The 25,942-nt window shown below is 42.2% G+C and overlaps 1 protein-coding gene across 3 annotated transcripts in view; it reads left to right on the plus strand.

Moving 5' to 3' along the window:
* The first annotated feature begins 2,936 nt into the window (after nt 1–2,936).
* GRB2 (growth factor receptor bound protein 2) overlaps nt 2,937–25,942 on the plus strand; it is a 48,411-nt gene continuing 25,405 nt past the window's right edge. For all 3 annotated transcript variants that reach the window (XM_086473430.1, XM_086473431.1, XM_086473432.1), the window contains exon 1: nt 2,937–3,076. In XM_086473430.1, the coding sequence (XP_086329556.1) occupies nt 2,999–3,076 (78 nt within the window). In that variant the 5' untranslated portion in view covers nt 2,937–2,998. The remainder of the gene's footprint in view (nt 3,077–25,942) is intronic.

Consider the following 25,942-nt stretch of genomic DNA (forward strand, 5'->3'; position numbering starts at 1 on the left):
TATGTGGCTGACTAGAGTCTGTAAGAACTTACTAAATAAGATTAGCGAACAGCAAATGCTTTCTAAGTGACCTTAAGGGATTTGATGTTCCGAGTTTACCTTTTCTGACATTTGCTGTGTAAGTATCTTGGTCTAATATTTTCAGAGCTTTTCCCTAATTGATGTGTAACTTTCGTGCCTAAACTTCAGCTACACTTTTGCCTAGAGTCACGATGGCTAAAGTTTTGTTCTACGCTGCAGCTGTTGTTAGTATCGTTACCTAGAAACATCCTTTATATGCTGACGATATATATGATGGTGGTAGTAATATGAATGCATGTTTAAAGACAATTGCATGATGAATCCCTTTCATCTTGAATTGTGCTGGAAAATTTCCCAACATTGTACTACTGCTAAGCTCAGGGAAATGCCAGTATAGTTCTTGGAAATGCTGCATCAGTTTCTCTAAGTTGTGCATTAACTCCTTCAGTTAAAAAAAAATGTCTCGGATGCCAGTGTGGTACTAGGTAGCAATCCTTTTACACCCCAAAGAAAGGAGCATTTACCAGTTGGCAGTAACTGCTTTCTTTAAATGTGTCTTGAGCGTGTAATGTATGCCTTAAGTTGTGCAACTTGCTGTTACGTTCTTAGGTTTGGAGCTTAGGGTTTTTAAGCAGCGTTCCCTTAGCTGGTGGTGCTTGCCTGCCCGTATAGTGGTGTGCATCTTCAAATGCAGTGTTCTGCCGTTTGAAACACCAAAACTTTGCTGCCAGTGATTTATCCTTCAAGAAGGAATAGAAACCGACGCATATGAAGCATACAGAACATGTAGACAGTATGCTCGAACAAATGTTTGCATTTTCCATTGCCTCATGTGCAACCATTCGTGTTGCTCCTTAATAGTGCTGTAATAGCAGAAAATTATAAATACCACCAGTTAAAAAAACCAAAGAGCCCAGGTTAGAAAGCTGAGGAGATGGTGAACTGAGCACTATAGAGGCTGGCAAGGGGAAAGTGTTCTCAGCGAAGGTAGTTGTTGCTGTTTACATGAGTGCGCTAGTACCGTGTGGAAGACTGACATCAGAAAGATATTTTTTCATCACCATTGAAACAAAAATTAAGTATTTTAGAATCATCAAAATGTAGCAAGGATGATATGCTCTTTGGTTCTAATTACACGTGCTGGTCAAAGGTTGGTATACTTACTGCCAAGAGCTGCAGTGGCACAGGCAGATGGTTCAGTTGCGATCTTGGTGGCTGTTGACGGCTTTGTCAGCCTTGCTGACCTTTCGGTAATGCTGAGTAGGAGTACCAGAGAAAACCCCGAGCCCTGCCCACGTGGGGACTTCACTAAGCTGGTCTTTTCTTGATCGAGGTAAATCCTATAAGTTCCTCTTCTCATTCTGCCAGTTTCCTGTGAGAGAAGTCTCAGTTCTGGCTTTTGCCTCAAGCTTCGTTATTCTTTATGGGGAGCTGAAGGTTGGGGAAACGTGGGACTCACGAAATGTAAGCATGTTAATTACTGAACTGCATTTATGTAAGGCAGGTTTTTCTCCGAAATGAGAAAATACTATTGCCATCTGCTGTGTTTGCATATAGCAGGGCTCTTTCTGGGCCATAACCACAGAGACTGAATTAGCAGGTGCGTGGGTTCGCTGGTGTTTGTCAGATCTCTCCTGTCTAGAATTTTCATTGGCAAGTACAGTGTTCTTCAGAGGGGTATTCATCACGGGTTTTAACTTACAGACTGTCTTGACTTTTTTCTGATGCCTTGCCTTCTCTGCTATCAAATGTAGCTGGAGTTAGATTAAATCCTTCCTATGCTAACCAGAGATCAAACTCTTAAGCCTTTTTGATGGTTTCAGTGTGTCTGTATATGCCTTGCCAGGTTTGATGTCATTTCTTCTCTGGGCCCATAGGAGATAGGCAAACTTGCTGATTTTCATGCTGTGCTTATGAAGATTTTTTAACATGTTCTGCTACTCAAGATGCTGGAATTTCAGGATGGTTGCTTTTATGTTAGAGTGAGCCCAAACTTTTCCCTCTATGTAATACTATTTTAGGGCACTTTTTGATAGGCATTTGAATTCCAAGAAAGTCCTGTTATAGAGCACCCACAGGAGTATTCGCTGCTTTGTCGAACTTGCCGTGTTTAATTTGATAGGAACTGTATGAAAGAAACCAAACGGTCGGTGTAAGCTGCATCTCCAGACCAGCCTTTCCCAGTGCGGCATGTGGGGGAGAGGAGCGCATCGCCCAGCACAGCCGCCTGTCTCCATCCTGGCGCTGAGGGGGCCCAGTGTCGTGTCCCGTCGGCGGAGGGGCCCGGCCCGGCCCCGCCGCTCCCCGCCGCTGCCCGGCGGCAGGGCTGGCCGGCCGTGGCCTCCCTCCCGCCCGCCCGCCCGTTAGGTCTCGCTGCAATTAAAGCCGCGAGGAGCGGGCGGCTTCCCGCAGAGGCGGTCCCGCTGCCCGCGGGAGCGGGGAGGACCTGCCCTCCCGGGGCCACGCGGGCTGCGCGGCCGCTGAGGCGGCGCCGGCGGCGGGCCCTGCCCGGCCGGCTCCCCGAGGCGCTGCCGCCGCCCCGGGGCGAGGGCCGGCGCCTGCCGCGGGGCGGGCAGCTCCTCCCGGCGGGCCGGTGCCGGTCGCGGTGCCGCCTCCCGCCCCCGGGGCTGTCGGGGCGGCCATTGGCCGCGGGACGTGTCACTCGGGCGAGCCGGGCCTGGGCGAGCGGCGGCGGGAGGAAGCGGCGGCCGCGCCGCGCCGGGCGGAGGGAGCGGCCCTGGGCGCGGCCCCGGCCATCGATCCGTGCCACTTCCCCTAATGGCCCGTCTCTTCCTCCTCCTCCCCCTCCCCTAGGGCGGATCGTCCCCCGGCCTCCCTGCATGTGAGAGACGGGGCCGGCGTCTCGGACGGAGCCGGGCCGCGGGAGGGCTGAGCCGGGAGCCGCCGCGGGAGGAGCGGAGGCTTCGGGGAGCGCTTCCTTCCCACCGCCCGCACCGCCGTGCGCGGCAGCCCCAGCATGGAAGCCATCGCCAAATACGACTTCAAAGCCACCGCGGATGACGAGCTGAGCTTCAAACGGGGGGATATCCTTAAGGTAAGTGGGGGGGTAAGGGCTCGGGAGTTCCCTCTTTCGCCCTGGGCTGTTCAGCCTCTCTCCCGAGGCTCTTCCTGTCCGTCAGACCTGACCCTCTTGAGTCCCCAGAGAACGCCATCTCCTTTTAGCAGGGTGCCTCAAGATTTCCTCAATCCCAGTCTGACCTCTTGAAGAGTAGGAGAGGCTGTTTCGTTTCTGTGTTAAGCATGCATCCCAAGGGCTCATTTCTTTCTTCTGAGATTGGAATATTGGAAAACTTAGTTGTAAACGTGGTCGCAAATAAGCAGAAGTACGAGATAATCTCTGCACTGAATTCCCTTCTAGGAGAGGAAAGCCCCTAAAGTAATCAAGATCATTTTGGTATTCCTTTCCTTTGCCTCTTGCAAGGATTCCAATATCAAAGAACAGTGATTAGATGATATCTCAGTAGATAGTCTTTTAGCATCAGGCTGTCAAATATTGGTGCTGAGTTTTATCTTCCGTCGTGATGAACTTGAGTGATAAGCTTGTGGCTGAATATTTAATGGATCTGTGCAGATGTAAGTGGATGTTGGAGTGCATTAGAGGAATTTTGGTCTATAGTTCTTTCAATATATCAAAGGCTTTTTAGGCTTCACCTTGGCCATACTGAAGGAATTTGAAAAATATTTGAATTTCTAAAACTTTATTTAAAAAAACCCACAGAACAAGCCCAAAATTTTATTTTGGGCGGGGAGTAAAATTTAAAAATCCATAGTGAATCCTCAGTGAGGATTCTGAGCTTTGTTGCTTCCAAGTAGTAAGAGCCGTATTGTGGAATGTTCTAATGGAGTTTAATTCACAGTCAGTATTTTCTCCATAAACTTATAAGATGGGCTTTACCTTCCTACTGTGATGTATTTAGTATTAAAGTGTTTCAAGCTGCTGCTTTCTAAAATGCTTTGAGTAGAATCTGTTTTAAGAGGTGCCTATCCTGGAGATGTAAGGCTGTAACTTTGTGTGCGCCAACAAATCAAGTCCTGCAGACCTCAGTGGGATTACTCATCTGCTCAAAAGTTTTGCCAGGGAAGGGCTTGATTTTTAACTACTATTTTAAGATAAGTTGGAAAAAGCAACATCTACATGTAATGTTAATATGAGTCTCTTATAGCTGATATTTCAATAACGTAACTGTGGCTTTGTTAAAAGTGCAGTGCTGGTATGTGGCTATCAAATGATAAAGGTTGCAAAAAATGTATCCTGCTTTGAGATGGTTAACTTTTAAAATAATTGCATCTGTATTTATCCTGCACATCCCTGGCCCATAATTGGTCTAAAAAGGCCTGTTTGACCTGTACACCTCAATTCCAGTGTTTATGTAAATTACAGAATATTTCCTTTTGCTGTTCTTAAACATTTGAAAGTCAGAATTTTATAAGTCTTCTGCGATAACCTTGCATTTATTTTGCTTAACCTGAGTTGTATTATTCTACTTTAGGTTACTACTAGGTACCCTCAGATTTTATAGTGTATTTGAAGTAAAGCACAGCTGAAGTCAGCTTGTAGAAAGTGCTGAACAGGAAGGAAAAATGAAGTATGATGAAATACAGTTTGTTTTAAAGTGTATTCTTAATTATTTTGATCTAGTCTGGTATGGAAGTTTGCTGAAGTACATGAAAAAATGTCTTGTAAAAGTTGCGTTCATTTAAAAATATTTTCTTCTCTAAGAATTAAAGTAAAAGTAACTCTTTTTTTTAGGCTTTTTAAAACTTAGTCTGTGCTAAAATGCTTAGAACTGCACACAGTGGCTGATAGCAAGGTGTTTTTGAGTCTTAGGCACTTGATGTCATCCCATAGATAACAAATTTTGTCACAATAATAGAAACATGGTGGTATGTATGCTGTTAGACTACGGTAATCATTGTATTTTTCCTAGAATACTGAGAGGGATTTTCCTACTCTACACAAAACCTAGGCTGAACACTTCCTCAAAGCGTTGATAAACAGTTCTTCAAACTGTATTTCCTTTCATATCATATTCTGAAAATGCTTGCCATTTTTACATATTTACTTCATAGATGAGTAACCTGAGTCACACAAATGGTAAATTGCTCAAGATTATTGCTAAAGTTAGTGGAAACTCGCAAGAGTTTCAGCAGTCCTTCCTCAGCACATGAGTTCTGTGCAGCATGGTAAGGTTCACTGTCTAAAGCTGGCAAATTTCAGACAAATAAGCAAAAGACAGTTAGAATTGTTGCAGTTCGCTTTGCTCAAACTGGTAAACTGTGGCACTTGGTCATTTTGAAAATCAGGTTCACTTCAAATGTGTTTCAGGGTGTGGAAATTAATTTCGGTCAGACATGCCAGGTATGTTTTATTAGTACTTTGCTGATGACTGAGAAATCTCAGGGTATCCCATTCGTGTGCCTCATGTGATCTGTCTTATTAATCAGGTCAATCCTGCTGCCTTGAAATTAATTGGGAGGAGAAATAAACTTGTAACATATTGAATGCCCCTGCATGCTTCACTCTTTAGATATCCCTTGCTGAGGCGCACATGTACCTTGACGTGAAGACTTCTATGAATCTACCTGTTAGACACCTGTCTTGATGCACCTCCAGAAAGTCGAGGTAGTTTGATGACATATGTGATGATGGCAAAGGGTTGTTTTCGTAGTGAAATGTTAAGCCTTGACTGCGCTAAGGAAAGAACAAAATCTCTAATGCTTTAATTCCCACTCCTTGGAAGTTCGTGTTTCTCTTTGCGGGGAGGGAAGGCAGAGATGCACACTGTCTGACTTCAGCAGATAACTTGCCTATGATGTCATGGTGCCATTACTGCTGCATACCCACATATTCGGGACTTGATTGAGTAGCATTTGAACTGTAGCCATTAAGCTGGTTGTTAGTAATCTTGTGGCTGGTTTCCAAAAGTGAGTGAAGATAGTTGACCTTTGGCTTGCAATTGTAAAACAGCTGAGTGAAGAGGAAAAGTGCTTGGCCTTTTCTTTTGTGGGCACTATATGGTAAAAACTGCTTCTATGATTTTTTTGTAACCCTGGCAGTACACTGGCGTCCCTCACCCTTTTGTCTAGTGGTTCTGTAGCTGTGCTTGGCGTTGCCATTCAGGAGATGCGAACGGACGGCTTGCTTTAAAGTTTTTAAATACGCTAAATACTACTTGCAAAACCTTTTCCAGAGAAAAGAAAGGTTGCTGCTTCCTTCTGTGTCTTCTGATTACAGTACAGTGCTGCAGCTCTCAAGATCACCGTTCTTTTCATGTGCCAGTGGTTGCTTCACAAAAACTTGTTGGTGACTGGCGTCCTATTGGGGGTGTGAAGATAGCCTGTCCTGTTATTTAAAAAAGTTAAAGGAAACTGAGGGTTTCCTACATGAAATTTTGACTTAGTGTTTTTCACTTTGAATAGTTGATGGCTGCCATGATGCTTTTTCAGTCTTTTTCCCCTTTCGCTTGCTGTATTTGTTGAAGTTGGGAGTACTTAACTTCAGTCTCTCTCTATATTTGTTACTCAGGTTTTATGTCCCCAAAAACGATTGTATTTCTAGCAGCTTCTGGTTTTGTTGGCCTTTGTGCTAACTGGCAAGTATCCAGACCTAAAGTGTGCTAATACTTGCTGGTGGTTTGGCAGGAGCTGGGACGGAGGGGAGGAGAGAAGAAAAACCATCATTCTTTCTCTCGTCTTGTCATCGTTTCTTTTCTCTATTTCTCCTGCACCTAATCTGATGTGTACAGTTAATCCCATGGTGCTCTGATAACAGTTTCTGCATGGTTAATACAGGAGCACTAAACATGTTCACGAATATCTGGAATGTTAGAATTGTGGCTGTTTTAAAAAACTGAAGGCCACTGCTCCATTTCCTCTTTCTCCTCCTTCTGTTGTAGGGTTGGGGCATAGCTGGACAGTGATCTTCAGAAGAACTGAGTAAGTTCCTGTTCCCAGTAGTTGTCAGCATTCAGGGGCACTTACAGATTGTTTTTATGAGTGTTTTTATTCAGGTGGTGTTTTAAATAGAAGGCCATCCTCTTTAATTTTGGGGTTTTCACTTCTGTGTGACACACAAACTAGTTTCCCTGTATGCTGAAAGAAGGAATTCCTTGATAGGATTTTGATCGCTTGACAGTTTCATTCAGCAAAGTCAAGATTATTTTTTTCCTACTCTGCTCACACGCTTGAGAGTCACCGCAGGTTCTGTTCACATGATCGTTTGCCACCAGACTTAGTTTCTTTCTGTCAGCCTTTAAGAGGATCGAGTGTTTGCAAACCGTTGATGCTGAGATGGCATTTTCAGTTCCTGCGTGAAAACTATTTTTCTGTATCTGGTTACAGTGAAATAGATTTGAATAGAGGCAGGAGTATAAGGGGAGCATGGTCTCCTTTCTCTTCTTCCTCATCCCTTGTCTTTGACCTCATTGCATTGACTGTTATGTCATGGTGTCTGTGCTAGCCAACAGAAATTCAGGGCTTGCTGGAGTAGTGCAAAGACTTTTCCTCTGTTTTGGGTGCAATTGTCTTCATTCTCATCCTTCCCCTCCCTTCCGTACACACCTCCTTCATCTTTCCCTATTTTTTGTAAGGGGACAGACTCAGTGCAGTCTTGATGATTTTAATATGTGAGAAAGTTTTCTGAATTAATGATTTGGACAGATTGCAAGCACTGTGTGCTTTGTAGTGAAGTAAGTCGAATAACAGAACAGGTTGCCCAGAGAAGCTGTGGAATCCCCGTTCTTAGAGACACCCAGACAAGTCCCTAAGCACTCTGATCTAATTAGACTTGTTTTGAGCAGGAGGGTGGATTGGGTGACTTCCAGAGGCCCTTCCAACCTACGTTATTCTGTGACTTAGCTGTGAGTGGCAACTCTGTTGAATGAGATGGTTGATAAAGGTACGCTTAGGTCATGTTCCTGTGTATCCATCAATGTGCGGTTGATATTGCCGTCTAAGAAGACAAAACTGTCAGAAAATTACAGAGACTCACAAAGACAAGCACAGTTAGCTTAAATGTAGTTGATTTGGCATCCTGGCAATTGGAGCTCTGTGTTACAAAGAGACGCTGCTATGAGAGGTTGCATTCTTCTGGTCTACCCAACTATTCAGTTTTTGTGTTTTTAGCACAAACTTCTCAAATACTGTTCCTCTCATGTATGATAGTAATCTGAAGGTAGGATGTGTTGTATTAGCCAACTTCTCTAGGCATTGGGGGGAAAGGATTGTGAGAAGGAACTACCTAACCTCCATGAGGTGTGTGTGCCCAAAAAAGAAAACACTCTTGTTCCGTATATGTAAAAGAGCTTGGACCTGCTTAGAGCAAGATTGCATTTCTGAAGGTCTCTTCTGTGCAGAAGACACAGATATTGATTATTCCAGACTAACGGTGTAAAGCCCTCTTTGCAAGCACACAGTAAACACATTCCTCCTTAAAAATGGCATCGTCATTTTTATTTAGTAGCTATTTGTGATGATTATTTAAACTTGTCACTGTAAGTGGAGAAAAGTATAGCTCTTGTGAGCTGCGTGCTACCTGAAGCTTACAGGAGTTTTGAATGTCAAACAAGACATTGATTAAAGCTAGTGGTCAGCTCAGCCGATTTTTATTGTATTGACTTAACATGTATTGCGTTCTGTTGCAACCAGGGGAAGCGATGCTAATTTGAAGCTCCAGCTGCCTTTTGCCAGTCTAATGGAAGTGCTATTGTTACAGCTTCTCTGCGAGGTCCAGCTTCTGATAGGAGTGGTGTGACAGGCTTCTGAAAAGTGTTAGCCTAGACATATTGGGAAATAAAATTTTGGCTTGCTAAGTTATTTATGCTCTTTGAACAACGTTGTGTCAAACTGCAACCAATGTGATGTGCTTTTGTTTTTATTTCCTGGCAACACAAAAATGTCACATTTCCTCTTTGGTTCAGTGACATTTCTCTCGTGATAACTATATGATGAGGGAGTGTCTTGAGAATTTCAGGTCAATAGAATGTGTTATCCTGAGGGACATCCCAGGTGTCTTACAGGACTAAGATTATTAATGGACTAGCTTTGATTTATTTTTTAAGATGTATTTGTTTTTAAAATGAAAATGGTAAAACCTTGATCACAGTTTGAGGAAGAAAAGAGGGATTGTGACTTGTAATGGCATGTATAAAGGATTGAGAGTGTCATAAATGTAGTAGTCATAGTTTTCCAGGTTCTGTGCAGAGCCTTGCTAATTGGGGGAGGAGGAGGGATCCTGTTTGTAGTAAAATTCAGACTTTTCTGATTTCTCCCTATAATCAATAAGAATCCAACCAAGTGAGGGGAGATAAGGAATCCAATTCGTCTGTTGGTCAAACTAGCATAAGCAGTGACCTATATGACCCGTTGATACAATCCCTTGTGCTTTACAGTTGCCAGTAGCTGTATACCAGAAATGAGTAATGAAAGCCTAAACCTGACAAAAAATGCACTGGGCAAATCTAATTCTATTTCTTTGAAAATGAAAGAAAATTAAGCATTAGCCCCCTAACAACACTGGAGCCAAAAATTTCATAATCTCACCTTGAGCAGAAAGGGAATGTAATTTACCAAACCTGATGAATTTTACAATATAAATCTAAGCCAGAACTACTAAAGATAACATTAGGAGATTTTCACAGTTAATCTGAGGCTATTACACCTGGGCTGCAGCGATCACGCGCTGGTGGAGTTCACAGTCCTGAGGGATACAGGTCAGGCAAAGAGTAAAGTCAAGATCCTGAATTTTAGGAAAGCAAACTTCCAGCTCTTCAAGGAGTTAGTCAACAGGACCCCCTGGGAAACTGCCCTCAGAGACAAGGGCACGGAACAGAGCTGGCAGGCCTTTAAGGACGCTTTCAGTAGAGTGTAAGAGCTCTCTATCCCCAGGTGTGAGAAATCAGGAAAGCAAGGCAAGAGACCGGCATGGCTGAGTTGAGACCTGCTGGGCAACCTAAAGGGCAAGAAGGAAATGCACAGTGTAGCGACAGGGTTGGGAAGGCAGCTGGAGCTAAACTTGGCGAGGTATGTAAAGAATAACAAGAAGGGCTTCAACAGGTGTGTCAACCAGAAAAGGAAAGTTAAAGAAAGCTACACACCCCCCCCCTCCCGATGAGCAAGACTGACAAGCTGGTAACAACAGACGAGGAGAAGGCTGAGGTATTCAACAACTTCTTTGCCTCAGTCTTCACTGGCAACCTCTCTTCCCACACCTCTTGTGAGGATGGGCCTCAAGACAGGTACTGGGGGAGCAAAGTCCCTCCCACTGCAAAGAAGATCAGGTTCGTGACCACCTGAGGAACCTGAACATACATTAAGTCTGTGGGACCTGATGAGATGCATCCCAGAGGCCTGAGGGAAGTGGCTAATGTAGTTGCCAAGCCACTCTCCATGATACTTGAAAAGTTGACTGGAAAAAGGGAAACACGGCACCCATTTTTAAAAAGGGTAGAAAGGAGGACCCTGGGAACTACCGACCTGTCAGCCTCACCTCTGTGCCTAGGAAGATCATGGAACAAATCTTCCTAGAAGCTATGCTAAGGCACATGGAGGACAGGGAGGTGAGATGTTTGGCATGGCTTTGCTAAGGGCAAGTCCTGCCTGATCAACGTAGTGGCCTTCTATGATGGAGTGACTACATCAGTAGACAAGGGAAGACACTGATGCCGTGTATCTGGACTTCTCTAAGGCCTTTGACACGGTCCCCCACAACATCCTTCTTCCTAAATTGGAGAGATACGGATTTAATGGGTGGACTGTTTGGTGGTTGAGGAATTGGTTGGTTGGTCGCATCCGGAGGGTAGTGGTCAATGGCTCGATGTCTGGATGGAGATTGCTGACAAGGGGTGTTCCTCAGGAGTCCGTACTGGGACCAGTGCTGTTTAATATCTTTGTCAGCAACATAGACAGTGGGATCGAGAGCACCCTCAGCAAGTTTGCAAATGATGTCAAGCTGAACGGTGCGGTTGACGTGCCTGAGGGACGGGATGCTATCCAGAGGGACCTGGACAAGCTTGAGAAATGGGCCTTGTGAACCTCATGAGGTTCAACAAGGCCCAAGTGCAAGATCCTGCACCTGGGTGGTGGCAATCCCTGGTCTCAGTACAGGCTGGTGCATGAAGGGATTGAGAGCAGCCCTGTGGAGAAGGACTTGGGGGTGCTGGTGGATGAAAAGCTGAACATGAGCCAGCAATGTGCACTCACAGCCCAGAAAGCCAACCATATCCTGGGCTGCATCAAGAGAAGTGTGGCCAGCAGGTCAAGAGAGGTGGTTTCCCCCCTTCTGCTCTGGTGAGACCCCACTTGCAGTGCTGCATCCAGCTCTGGAGTCCTCGGTACAAGACAGACATGGATCTGTTGGAATGAGTCCAGAGGAGGACACAAAAATGATCTGGGGGCTGAAGCACCTCCCCTGTGAGGACAGGCTGAGAGAGTTGGGGTTGTTCAGCCTGGAGAAGGGAAGGCTCTGAGGAGACCTTGTTGCGGCCTTCCAGTACTTAAACGGGGCCTGTAAGAAAGATGGGGGCAATCTTTTTAGCGGGGCCTGTTGCATTAGGACAAGGAGTAATGGTTTTAAACTAAAAGAGGGTAGATTCAGTGTAGATAGAAGGAAGAAAAGTTGTATGATGAGAGTGGTGAAACACTGGCACAGGCTGCCCAGAGAGGTGGTAGAAGACTCATCCCTGGGAACATTATGTAGGTCTTGAAAGGTTTGAAAAATCAAAGCTAGTTCTAGGACCGTAACAATAAACAACTTTTAAAAATCCAGACAAACACCCCCACCCCCCAAAAAAAAGTCACATTTAAAGCCATCCATGAAATGGGCATCAGCAAAGAATTGGGCAACATACGTGTACTAGTTGAGATGAGTTTTGTTCGAGTTTTTCCTGCATGAGTGCGTACGTAGCACCACATTTCTTCTGGTCTGTGGTGTTGAACTGCAGAATGTCCTTCCCAGGTTTGACAGCAGAGTTGTTAAAGCAATAAGCAGAACTGAGAGGAGTAGTCACAGGCCTCTGCACAGAGGTTTATGGGTATGTCTGCGTCATGTAGTCAAGAGATGGGACTTTTATCTTCTGTAGCTGTGTCCAAACTAACTTTCAGGTAGCTGGAGTAATGATAACTGCATCATGGGATTCAAGATGATTTACAAAAGTTACACGGGACTCTGGATGAAGAGCCTGTGCTTAGTGCTGTGTTACAGGGTGTGTGATGCATTAATGTCTGAGCTAGCTGCTCTGGAGGTCTTAACTAGCAATGGATAAGCCTATTTGTCTGCTTCCTCCCTGCCCTCACTCTCTTCATTTCAGTGCTGGTGAGATAGGTGCTAGCCAGAGAGATAATGCTGTAGCATGTAATGTTTGGGTAGAAAAGTGACCAAGGAAATGCATTTGTTCCTCCTCTTCCTCTGCGTAATCTTACTGACTTAGAAATGGAGCTTTTGTGTAGTAATCCATTTCACTGGGGCACTAGTGAAGAGAGGCACTAAGTCTCAATGTTTTGTTATTTTTTACTTGCTTTATTTAGCATTTTGTTAAGAAAGCTGCCTTTGATCTATCATTTCTAGTTTTCTCTGAAAATTCTGTTAAATTGAAAATGCAAATGACTTGTATGCGTTCTGCATTTCTGTGCAGATCAGCAAACTGATACTGCAGTAGTTTGATACACAAGTTCTTATCTACAGCTTTATCCTGCAGCAGTTTTTGCTCTTTCATTTCGTTGTGGGCCCTGCAGTGGCAGTTAATGTTATCTCCCAAGCTGGGCAAACATCAGTGACTAGCGTATACACAAGGGAGTAAAAACAAGGGGTTTGGATGCTTTGGGCCTTGGGAGAGAATACTGGATAGGAGAATACTTTATGTGATTTTAGGGGGATTTTTTTGCGTTATCTCCAGCATGGGGAATGCTGTATAAAATCGTTCCTTTCTCTCAAATAGCCATATCCTTTCAGATGGAAGAGCAGCATTGTTGATCTCAATCTGTCAAGCTTCGAGCTGCGCTTTGTTTGTCATGTTCTAGGCTCATGCCCTGTTGCTGAGTATTTAAAGCACTGCTCACGAGTGGCACATGCCTTAAACTTTGAAGTCATCTTGTAACACCTCATAAGAGTAGGTGTTCAAATGGAATAGAAAAACGGTTGTGAAGCAGACTGTCTGTGGTGGAGCCTGAACTTGTTCCCATGTCTTATATGCATGATTGGTGCCACCATCTGACAACTCAAGTGAGAATTGGTTTAACAAACTTAAGAATGTGTTTTTTTCGTGGTGACATGTGCTAAACACATGGGGTTGTACAGCTGAGCTCTAATAGAGCAAAAAGTGAACTGACAGTCTCCAAAACTGCTCATGATAATTATTTTTAGGATATTTATTATATTCCTGAAACCCAGATGCCACGCTACAATACTTCCTGATTAGTTACTAGATGCATCGGAAATTTGCATTTTAAATGGTTGTGTTCATAATTTTCCTCAGCCTGTATTTCTCTCCTCACTAAAAGACTAGTGGTTTTCTATAGATAGGAAATAAAAAACAATTTAAAAAAAAGTCTTCAATGTTTTAAAGACCCTAAGAGGCTTTTTTTTTCCCCTTAAGGAATGATTGCTCACTTGAGTTTCTGTACCTGATCTCAGATCCTTTTGTCTCAGAGTGTTTGAGGCTGTGAAAACAAATACACAGTGCTGTTACTGAAGATTCATCAAATTGGTTGGTTGTTTGATCCGTGGGGGCAGGTCAGGATGGTGGCTGGAATAAGGCAAAAGTTAGGACAGCTATTTTTGTCTAGGAAGTAGACTGTCAGCCTCTGTGGAGTAATTAATATATAATTGTGATGTTCAAACATTACTGACCTTTATAAATAAAACATAGAAAGAGAATACTTAACAGAGTAGATTTATTCTGTTTGTACCTGCTGAATTCAGCTTCTTTGCATGCGTTCATGTCAGCATGCACGCTTTGTTGTGAACTGAGTGTTGGCTCCACTGCAGCTGGACCTCATGCAGAGAGCAGAAAGCATTTTTTTTTTTCAGTTTAGCTGAACTGTAATTAGACTGTTAGTCTTTAAAACCTCTTATTTAAATAATTTGTCTCTGGAATTCATGCTTTCTGCATTGAGCCAACCTACTTCTTGCTCTAACTTGTACTGAAACTCTACAGGTTTACATGTGGACGAAAAAAAAAGCGCTGCTGTTATGCAAAATTGTTTCCCTTGGGAGGAAAGGGGGGAATTCTTCATGAGTTATGTATGAGCCAGCAGGTTCCACTAATCATAGCAGCCCTGCTAGTGCAGAAGACTTGTGGTCTAAGCTAGTCAGCCCTCTGGTTTGTGAGAAATTGGCACAAAATTTTAAACTCTTGTAACTCTTGCTGAGCTTGAGTAGGTTTTTCCATTATAAATCCTTATGCGCAGTCAAATTTTGAGTATTCTTTTGTTACCTACGCTTCTTTAGCATAAATATGAAAATGATATTTTAACTATTTGATCTGGCTTTTACTTTCTGCTGTAAACAGTAGATTCTGGTCTGCTTGGAAAGACCTATGCCTAGATTCCGGGTTTAAATGAATTTATTTCAGAGTACTAGGAAGGATTTTGATCTGCAGAAGTGTGCATCTTTCGCTAGTTCCTCTGGAAAATCTGCCGCTTAAGAGGTATTTCCTTGAGCTCCTGTGTAGTTCAGGTCTTGTGCTCTAATCTTTACTACTACTGGGGGCATAACTAATCAGAGAAAACTCCCAAATTCTTTGGGGTGGGGAGAGGGAAGGCAGACAAGTGCTCAAAGTGTGTCCTACAGTTTCGGAGGAAGGGAAGAAAGAAATGCAAGGAGGAAAATGAGGAGGAAGTGGCAGCCATAATGGAGACAAGTACAATGAAAACTTTTAAAGATTAAATTTGGCGTTGAAAATGTTAGTTTTCCCAACCTTGCCTTCAAACAGGACTTGAATTTTGGTGAGGTGAACATCAGCTTGACAAACATGCCTTGTTGAGGCAACATCAGGAAAACCTGTTGTGCGTATATTCCACAGCTAAATTTTGTGTTTCTGTAATGTTTTGCATGTGCTTGAAGAATACTCTGTCAAGACTTATCCTGAGCCCTGGAAGTGATAAAGCGTGGGGTAGCAGTTCAGGTTCTCTTCTGACTGCTGGAAGGGAGGAAGCAGAAGTTGCTTCTGCTTCCTCCTTGCCTTCACTTCTGTCCTTATTTCTTAAAATACATTTTGCACCAACGCCTCAGCCTTACCTCTCGTTTTGTCAAAAACTAACGTGTGGATTTGCCCGTTTTAACCACTTGTATCAGGGTGCTTAAACTTTCTTGAGCATCAGGCTGTCTTGACGCTTCCTTACTCCTTAGCAGGAAGTGATACATTCCTCGGTTTTTTCCTGAAAATTGCCTTTTAGGTTAAGAGTGTATCTTGGTCTCTGCCAAGATTCATAGATGAAGACTGTTGTGACTCTACCTAGGAAGACTCAGATTGAAACTAACAGATCTCTTTACAGGGTTACAAAAAATAGAGATAACCAAAGTGGTTATAGTTGACCCAGCTTTCCTGGCTTCCACCCCTTCCTTTACAACTTGTAAGCTTGCAAGCTGTCACCTTCACTCAGTTTATTTAGGTAAAAAGGAAGAGCACAGGTAAAAAGAGGCTTCTGATGTTTCTATAAACTTTCTTGAGCTTGTTTTTCCTTGAAAAGCTTGTGTTTCATTCCACCTGTCTCTGTTTGGATTACAAACATGTGCATGGTGCTGCCACAAGATTAGAGACACTGATGCTATTTGCATTATGAGGAACAAGTTCCCCCTAAAGCTTATTTGTTTAGAAGAAAAATTATTTTTAATTTTCAAAAAAAGCTCAAGTTGTTAAACATAAGGCAATATGTTGATAAAAAAGCTGCTTTAGTCTGGTCAGCTACTGAAATCTACCCCTGGGGGGACTTCAGGGAGTTGCAGATTAGCATTCTGTGGAAGTGTCTGAGTTACCCCATGAGGGTATAGTTCTAGACCCTTTTGGGCTCCCTAGTTTAAAGTCCTCACAAAGCAAATATGGTTATACCATTTTCTTAGTTTGCTTTGAGTCTAACTGGATTTAGCTGGTTTTGTTAAAGACTGCAGTCCAAAATGAGAATTCTGGCCATACCTAATCAAACTGTTGTAAACCCACATGTTTTCCCTCAGTCTTGGTCCCCAAAACTCCTAATTTACAAATTGGGGGTGGGAAAGGGCATCATCCAAGTGAGTGGAGATAGTTCTCACGTCCTAATGCAGGGAGCAAGTAACGCTGCTGGAGTTTGCTTGGGGTTGGCAAGGTTTTTCAGCACCGTCGTAGACTGATTTGAGATGGCCTTTTACATGGCCCTTGTACCATGTTGCCAACTACTTGTATTGGCTTTCTCCTACTCACTGTTCGTTACCACAGATAATATTAAGTTTATTATTCCTTTATAATGGATTATGCTTGAGAATTTCTCCTGTAAATAGCATGGCCAGCAGGAGCAGGGAGGTGATCGTGCCCCTGTACTTGGCACTGGTAAGGCCACACCTCGAATCCTGGGTGCAGTTTTGGGCCCCTCACTGCAAGAAAGACATTGAGGTGCTGGAGCGTGTCCAGAGAAGGGCAGCGAAGCTGATGAAGGGTCTAGAGAACAAACCTTATGGGGAGCAGCTGGGGGAACTGGGGTTGTTTAGCCTGGGGAAGAGGAGGCTGAGGGGAGACCTTATCACTCTCTACAGCTACCTGAAAGGAGGCTGTAGTGGGGTGGGTGTTGGTCTCTTCTCTCAAATAACCAGCGATAGGACAAGAGGAAGTGGCCTCTAGTTGCACCAGGGGAGGTTTAAATTGGAAAAATTCCGTCACTGAAAGGTTTGCCAAGCACTGGAACAGGCTGCCCAGGGAAGTGATGGAGTCACCGTCCCTGGAGGCATTTAAAAGATGTAGAGGTGGTGCTTAGGGACATGGTTTAGTGGTGGACTTGGCAGTGCTGGGTTAACAGTTGGACTTGATTATCTTAAAGGTCTTTTCCAACCTAAACAGTTCTATGATTCTAAATTGTGCCCTTCATAATGTTAAAATACTGTCCTATATCATTCTGGGAGCAGTTCCCATCTGAAGTGAATTACATGCAATTTTCATGATTAAAAGTAATAGAAAACTCATCACACATACAGTGTTCCTCTATTCTTCTCTGAATATCTGTACCATTTGCTATTAGAGACTGGGCTAGATGGACCGCTTGAGTGCTGGCTGTATTGGGTGAGACATTTAGCACTGGACATAATCTTCTTCCTTGTATAGTCTCGACTTCCTGTAGTCAAGCTTTAGTGACTTCTGCAGCTGGAGGCTGTATCTGGACTATTGTGTGTTAGCAGCCACTGATGGCCACACTTTCTGTGCATCTTTCTAAACTCAGTTTGAGTCCATCTGTACATTATAGCATTAAATTATAATGTAAACATGTACTGTGTGGAAAAAAGCTATTCCCTTTGTTGGTTTAAAACATGCTACCTGGGAATTTTATTGACTTTTTTCCTTTTCTGTCCCCCTCCCCTTGCAAGAGATAGTAGGAACCCCTTGCAAGAGATAGTAGGAAAACATCTCTCCTGTACTTCTCATGGGGAGAACAAATTTGCCAATGTCCTCTTGTCTTTGTCACTTTTTTTTCTGAGAAAGAAGTTAGTGGAGTCTGATCTCCTGTAGTACAAAAACCATTCCATACTCGATTTATCCTTGTTCCTTTCTCAACTTTTTTCGTTCATTTTAGTATTTTTTGAGATGAGTGTAGGTGCTCAGAGTATTCAGGGGCTGGCACAGAACAGATTTACAATCTTAACAGAATATTAGGTAATCTTTCTAATTTGTTTTCAGATTATTACCCCCGTGATTCCAGGATATTTGCTGAGGAGTAGTAGTTCGTTTAAAACCTAAAGCTTCATATAGTTACGGTTCTTTGGGGATTTTGGTTGTATTTTTCCTCATGTGTGTTATTTTGCATATTGTATTTAATCTGACTTGGTCTTTTAGTATTAAAAGTTAAATGTGCAATCACCAGTTTTAAGGTTTGAGTGTGTTTAGTGACTGTCTTGGCAGACTTTGCCATTTCACCCCTCTTTCGCCTTCTCAGCTCACTCGTGAAGCTGTTGGAGCATGCAGCCCCTCGGGGGGAGCCCTGTGGTACAGCCTCCCTCCGCTGTGGACACTGACTCTGGTGTCCGTGTTAACCTTACATTAAGCCACTGGGGAGGGATGGGGGACAGGTTGTCCTGTGTTGTTAATGAGTATGTTTGTTGAGATGAGTAGTTGAAAACATGATTTTTTAATTTTTTTTTAATGAAGCAACCTGCATAAAACCTAGAAGAAAAGCCTGAGTCTTGCAACTGTTCTAGTTTATCTCAGTTAGTGATTCATCCGTCTTCTATATGGAGTTGTATTTTTGTTCTCTCTTACCACTGATTAAATGGAGGTCTGAAGTGAAGACTGCTTTTGCTTTTATAGCTTTGCCAGAAGAGCCCAGCTTCCAAACAGCTGCTTGAAAGTCAACTTAATTGGATAGCTGTATTTCCAGGGAGATTTTATGGCTGCATACTAGCAATATTGCTGCAAACCAGCTGGGACCAACTGGCATCTGTCATGGTGCAAGATACGTATTTAATATCTTTTGATAAGGCCTGATCCTGGTTTGTGAGTGTATGAATGAGGTGGCTTCCACATACTGAGGTCTTCCCAGAACTCCACTTTTGGGAGAGTTTGAATGCATCCAAGCTAACACATGGTCTAAAATTCCCGTTTTGTTGTGTAGGAACAATTGACCCCTTGTCAGGGCCCTGGGGGGAGGTTTTTTGTGGCTGAGGCATTGATCTTCTGATTGGAATCTCCCAGTGAGGAGGGAGAGTTTTAGTGCCTGAGTTTTTAGTGAGTCTTACAATAGAGATATTGTGCTACTATGATGTACTTCGGAGTTTAAAATTAGTCTGTGGTCAAATAATATACCCTAGGGTGTCAGTGACCTGCATTATGATATCCCTTCCAGGTTATTGCAATGGAGCCATAACGAGTTCTATTCTTGTTTTAATTTGTTCTTGACCTGGAACAGCTCTTCTAATTTGAGACACTAATTAGGAGATGGTTTTAGTTATCTCTGATCTGTTCTGTAAAGAATTTGGTGCCTCAGCTGTCTTGACTTTAGGATTCTGGAGCAAGTTACTGCTTTTGGCATTTAGTATCTGCATTTCTGCATTATTCATGTAAGGAGACTCTTTGATTTTCTTTTTTGCCCATAAGCCAAGAAAGCAGCAATAGACTTTCCTTGTAGAGATTGATGGCGTTTCTAATGGTATGTTACATAAAACCAAACCAAAACAAAAAAACCCAACACAACAAAAAAACCCCACACCAACAAAAACAAACCCACCCATGTATGAGGACTTACTGGTTTTATATTTCTCTGGCACTCTGAGATACTGTAGGTATCTTGAAATTTAAAAAATTATTCCTGTATTAGTATACTGGTTTTCTTCCTAACCTTGAGTGACTTTGGACGAGTGTTTCTTTTGCCAATCCTTGTGATAGTGAGCTAAAATGTCTGTTGTAGGCTTAGTCTCTTAAATATACAAAGTTCTCCTGCTCTAACTTGGAGTGAGCAAATTCCATTTAAATGTTTTGTTTTCCTTTTATGGAGAGAATTGGACATGAACTAATGCTATTTTATTAGCTCTGAAGTGAAAGAGGAACTTCATAACGTAAGGGGAATTTTTTAAAGCGTTGCTTTGACGTTCAAATGTTGCCCCGCCTTTTTTTTATGCTGCTTGTTTTCCCTTCCCCTCCCCAACAGTGTGTAATTCAGAAGTTTACTTTCAGTAAGCCCCCACAACTGTGAGTTTGGACTTTTTCTGGGGTAGAATGCAAGTTAAACTTGATTTGGAGTTCTTAAGCCTTCTACTTTCCCAGTTTAAGTCAGAGTAGGAACACTGTTTTGATAGGGGAATGAGTACGTCTTGCAGACCATCAGGCAGCTCTCTGGCATGTGTGTAGTCCTTACTGTATGGTGGTCATCTTTCCTCCTTCTTTTTCAAAAGAGATTGTTATCTTTCCACGTTTTCCGTTCCTAATAACTTCTGGCATTCCATATGGGCTGCTTTTTGGAGGCCATTTATTTCTGATAGCTTTCCTTGTTTTAAAGGAATGGTTCTTATTCTTCAACATCTAATTCCTTGTTTATGGTTTAGACGTCCTGCTCTCCAACTCCTCAGTCTATCATTAGTTATCGAGGCATGTTCTTTTTTCAGTCTGCCGAGGAGTGTGTATTTTTACAGGCTCTGGTGGAGTGTGTGTTTTGCTTTTCTTTTTGAAAGGCTAATCTTTCCTGATTTGCCAGAAATTATTGGGCTTTTTATGGTTAAATTGAGGCCATTGTAATTCTGTATTTTGTTATTCCAGCTTTGTGAGTACAGAAACATGGGTCTTTCATTCTGTATAGTATTGGTTCTCCAGAAGTTGAACCATAATCTTATGATGAAGAAAGAAAAATGGATTAGTGTTGGAGTGAATCAACACTTTTAACTAAGGCCTGTTGTAACCCAAAAATAGGCTAAACTTAAATGTCATTAAAAGATTTCTGGGATATAATAGTTCATTATTCCGTAGCAGACTGAAGACAATCATGCATTTCTTCTTAAAGTTATCATGAATTAAAGATCAACATAAGATGTTAGTACACCAACCCTACTCTGTGGTTTTTACAGAATTTGGTGCGTTTGCCCTATTGAGGTTTGCATATGCTAAAGGCATGAGTTGCTGTGAAAGCACTGAAGAAGCTGTGTGCAGACAAGGCTGGCGTTTTTGGCAGTTGTGCAAAAGCTGGGGTTGATCGTGAATATGTGTATTGCAAAGTCTTCCTGATAAAATGACTGAAGATACGATGTTAAGAATATTACAAGTTGTTTCCCTCATGATCGAAGAGCTAAGGAAACAAGTTGTTTGGGGCGCTTTGTAGATTTAGAAAGATAACCAGTTGTGCAATTTGTTTTTACTGGCTTTTAAAATTGTTAGAAACATTTCTCAAAACAACCTGTTGTGATGAAATATATTTTCAGAAAGGTTATTTAGCTGCAAAATCCACTGATTTTTTTTTTTCTGGGTATTTTCTTTTTTGATCTAACATCTTTGCCTTGTTGACTGTTTTTTTGAAATCTTAAGTTTGCTTCCTGCGTGCCCAGAAGTTTGAATTTGGAGTGTGCCTGCTGTCTTTGGCTTACAAGGGGTTTCAGTACATCTGTTGTTTTAAATCCTTCTCTTAGCAGAACCTGACCAGGTGGAAATGACCAAAGTTGCTGGGTCAAAGCTCTGTACGTCTCTTAAAAACCTCAGTGGTGGCTGGAACGGCCTGCAAGAATGGACTGAACTGTCTTTGAACTTCAGGTTATTAGTGCAACACCAGCATAATCCTGGTTGTGTTTTTTTGTTTGCTTTGGGGTTTTGTTGTTTCTTTTAAAAAACCAACCAGCTTTTGTTTTTTGTTTGGTGGTTTTTGCTTTTTAAAGTGTGGCTGATGACCTGCTGGGAACTGCACCCGTCCCATTGAAGCATGAGTGCCAGAGAATTGCAATGTGCCATCTCAGGCCTTTAAAAGCAAGTTCCCTAAAAATGTTTTTCCACTAAAGGGCCTCTTGATCGTCCTCTCTTTCTCCCTCATTCAGTGTTATGTGGGCAGGAAAATCACTGGTGATAATGTAACGTTATACAGTAAAGCTGCATCTCTTTTCTTCTTGTTTTCGTTCTGTTTTATGAGATTGGAAACATTCTGTGAAGAGTTTTTACGTGGGTATAATGTGCTAGAGCCGATTGTGCAAACTGCCTTCCGTTTGCTTCGTTTGATACGTACACTGATGCTCTCATTAAGGTTTGCAAGGTCTCTCGGTGTGCTTTGCATTATGCAAATGTGACAGGAATGAGTCAGATGATATTCAGTGTTCCGATCAGAAACCATTTGCAAGTGTCTTCCTCTTGTGTGTGCATGTGCATGTCCCACTGGAGAGGAAGTCTGCACTGCTTTGCAGTTACTGGAAAACAAGCGGAGTTCCCGTCTCTTAAATATTCTCGCTCTGAAGATCAGCCAGCCCGAGTACCTGTACATTTCCTCTCCAATTTGAGATGTTGCTTGACATAAATCAGTAAAAACAGATTAAATAAACTATAACAATAAAAAATATGCTAATTAAAACAGTCACTCTGCAGCTAACAGATCTCTGATGAATACAGTTGTGGTTCCTTAAAGAGGTGCCTTAAGTGGTGGTTTTTTATACTGTGGAAAACTGAGCTCTCGTGTCATGCTAAGCCAAAATGATGTTAGTTGTGCGCACTGAAATCGCCTTGATTTGCACAGGGAAAGAGAAGCTTCATTGATTTCTCTTTTAGTCAATGCTAATTTATAACTGAGTTTATAATCTAGTTATGAAGGTGTCTTGTTTTAAGCAAGGGTTTATTTACATGCAGTAGGATTAAGATTCTGATAGGGAGCAAAAAATCATCCCTTCCAGGAGGCTAAAGTTACACCATTGTTGATTTTGCTGTTCTTACCCGAATGGGGTTGTCTGACCAGCTCTGTGGAACTGAGGTGATTTGGTCTCCTCTCCTAGCTTTCATCTGTGAACCGTCCTAAAATGAAATGGGTGGTAAGTGCTTTTTGCAGATCTGCAGGTCTTCCCCACAAAGGAGAGTTAAATTTAACATTTAAAATGCACGAATAAGAGGTGAAGCAGCAAGTTATGCATATGTACAAACAGGGTTGAGGCAATAGAAAGAGCCTTGTGTGGATACCAACCAAATTATTAATTGTGGCTATGTCTATATAATACATTACAAAATCATGAGGGCAGTGAGAGTGTGAACAGGCTTTTTGTGGGCTAAATTAAGACACGTTGTAAAATTATTGGCTAAGAGCAGATGCATGCAAACTGCTAATGTGCGCTAAGACTTATGAGAGTAATTAGCCTGAACTGACAGGTGAACCTGCTTGGTAAGAGATTGGATCTTGTGGTACTTTTTTCTTTTTTTTTTTTTTCTCCTTTCTCAGGTCTTTGCATAACTAGCTTACAATGCTGCTAAACTTCACATCGAACCTCCAAGGTCTCGTGTTGCAGGCTTTGATTTAGAGAGCCTGAGGCTTTTGCTGACCTACAGGGTAGGGGGGTTATTTCTGGAAAAAGTTAAGAGCCGTTGGCTGCTTGAAAAATAATTTCCCATTTATCTTGTAGCCACCAGCCTATTTTTAATTCCTTGGATGATTTTTTGGTTACCTCTGTTTTCTTTAACAGTGGTATTTAATCTCAAGGCATCTTCTTGGTCCTATTTAGTGCTAAATACAGCATGCTCTTCTTTCTTTTCTCTAAGTTTCCCTGTTGCTGATTCTTGGCCAGGTTCCACTGAGGTAGCTGGATAGTGGCCACCATAATCACTCTCAGCGATCTTGTATATCTGAGGCTATTTCATGCTTCCCCTCTCCCCCCGTCAATATTCGTATCCTGCAGAATAAGAGTTAAGGGGTCGTTCCATGCTGCATCTCTTTAACATGGTGTCTTAAACCAAGATTAAAACTGTCCCTTCCTGTTACTGCTTTGTGTCAAACTGGTCGCAGATACAAATCGGTATCTTAACAGTGTTTATCCACCTTGTAGTAAAAATCAGTAAGCAGTCCTAGTCGTGTGCAGTTTTGAGATCTTTGTTTTTTCAAACGATTGGCTTTTCACTCACTGTGTTTCCAGTTAAAGCATCTGGGAATGGTACTGCCTTGAGTCTCAGTAAATTAGTCTCTTCGTCTTTAATATTCTGCAACATATTAAAATTACATTGATGTATTACTTTTTCATATTGTTTATGTAGCATGGATTTGGAAATGCCTGATTCTGCCTTCCAATATGTTATGTCAGAATTGGTTAAATAGGTACAAATCTAGCAAAATATTGACTTACAGCTACAGTGAACCTTGAAAAGCTGCCTATTCTAGGAAATTGGCCTCCTGTTATCTCTGATTTCGTGCTTTTTCCATCTGTCTCAAAATGAAGAGATTAGGGCTGATCCTAGCTATGTGTGTGAGGCAGATTATGGTAATCTTATTATTCTGATCTCATTACACTTAGTCTCTAGATTTAAAAATGTCCTGGTTTTAACCCTTACTTCAACGACTACCAAAATTTAGTGAAAAGGTAGTTGAGGCGTGTTCTGCAAACTTCAGATTAAATGTTTATATAATCCTGAAATGATTCTCTTGGAAAACTTTCCTACTTAGAGTAATACACTTAGTTGTTGTTTTTTGAGGGTTTTTTGTGTTCTAAACAGGCTGTCTAAGATGTTGAGTAAATCAACTTATTTGAGTTACAAAGGATGAAATTCCCCCTATAAATATGACAACAAGTAAGTAATGGTTATTAAGAATTTCGCTTTCAGTTTAATACTTTGGGGAATCTAAGAGCACCGCTTGGAGATCCTTAGTTCATGTTAGGTCAGATTATTTTTTTTCCGTAACTTTTCTGAAAAGAAATGGGATTTTCCAGTTTTGTCCCAGTGTTTGAAACATGAAAATATAAAACTTAATGGAGTGTCTCCTGTTCTCATTGCAAGTACACAGAACGCAAGATGCTGAAAAATATGTGGCTGTATATTTTAAGTGAAGAAGGGACAACTGAATTGGAGCACAGAATTCCCTAGCTTTTCAGTATCTACAGCACAACTTCGCTGTTGTTATGGGAGGTCAACTTCAGTCGATTGCGAAGGGTTAACTTCCTAGTCTGTGGTGGAGAAAGGGACTCCTCTGCACTGGGCTAATATGTTTTACTGAGAACGCTAATGCAAATATTGTCAGGTGGACTTTGAGGGTTACAAGTCTTTGTCTTAAACTTGAGGAGGAAGCTCTGTCCTTTCTGCACAGTTTCAGGCACGAATTAGGAAACAAGTGTTATTGCTTCTTCAGGCCTGTAAATGAAAGGAAAGCAAAATGACAGCTGCTGACTGTGGGAGTTAAAAAGCAAATAGGATTCTCTGTCTTTAAGAGACTTGTATTTTATTGTAACAGATTCATAGGATATTTGAGATTTTATTCTGCTACACTGATGGACTTCTCGATTAGATACTGCAGGTAACTCTTTGTAAAGCATTTGAGTGTTGTTCTGACTGTTGCACTGGTCATTTTTGAACATCAAGGATATTTGCCGGTTCCCATACAGAAATTGCATTTGGAGGGCAGGAGAAAAGATTGGAAAGGAAAGGGAAAAGGTGTGTTAGTACGTCAAAGCTGGGATAGAAGGAAGCAAGTTCCTTCTCCTTTTGTATATGTTATGTCATTTTTAGAGCTGATCTAAATTGGACCTTTTGGTAGCATGGGGTATATATTGTTACACCTGGTTTTGCTCAGAGAGTAGTGTGCAGTGCAGGAACATCACCGAAGTTGCCCCAACTGCCTAGAGTGCATTTAGTGTATAACTCTTAATTAGGCTTCATTGTTTTGTAGTACAGGGACCACTTGAGCTTTTCCTCTAGTTGCTAATTCTGTGTTCTGTTGATACAAAATTCACGTAAGTGACCGAGCTCCATTGGGACTGAGCAAGTTGGCAAAAATGGAGTCCCTGCAAATTAAGGGTTTTTTTCTACACCCTGTTCAGTCTTGACTAACTTCTCAAATACTTGGGCCAGGACAGGGTGGGGATGGGCAGTGCAGAAGTGAGAAGGAATGGCTGGAGGGGAAGAAAGTACCCGAGAAGCTTAACATAGCTCTGTCACAGACTTCACTTGTGGAATCACTGCCTTCGGGACACGACTTTGCTTTACAAACAGAATATTCTGGTTTGTGTGTCACTTAGTTGTGGTAGTGCAGACATTTGTAGAGTTGCACTGTTAACTGGTCAGGGAAGAGAGCGAGTGGTGGA

Source organism: Leptosomus discolor, chromosome 15 (genome assembly GCF_034619465.1).
Source record: "Leptosomus discolor isolate bLepDis1 chromosome 15, bLepDis1.hap2, whole genome shotgun sequence".
Lineage (NCBI taxonomy): Eukaryota > Metazoa > Chordata > Aves > Leptosomiformes > Leptosomidae > Leptosomus > Leptosomus discolor.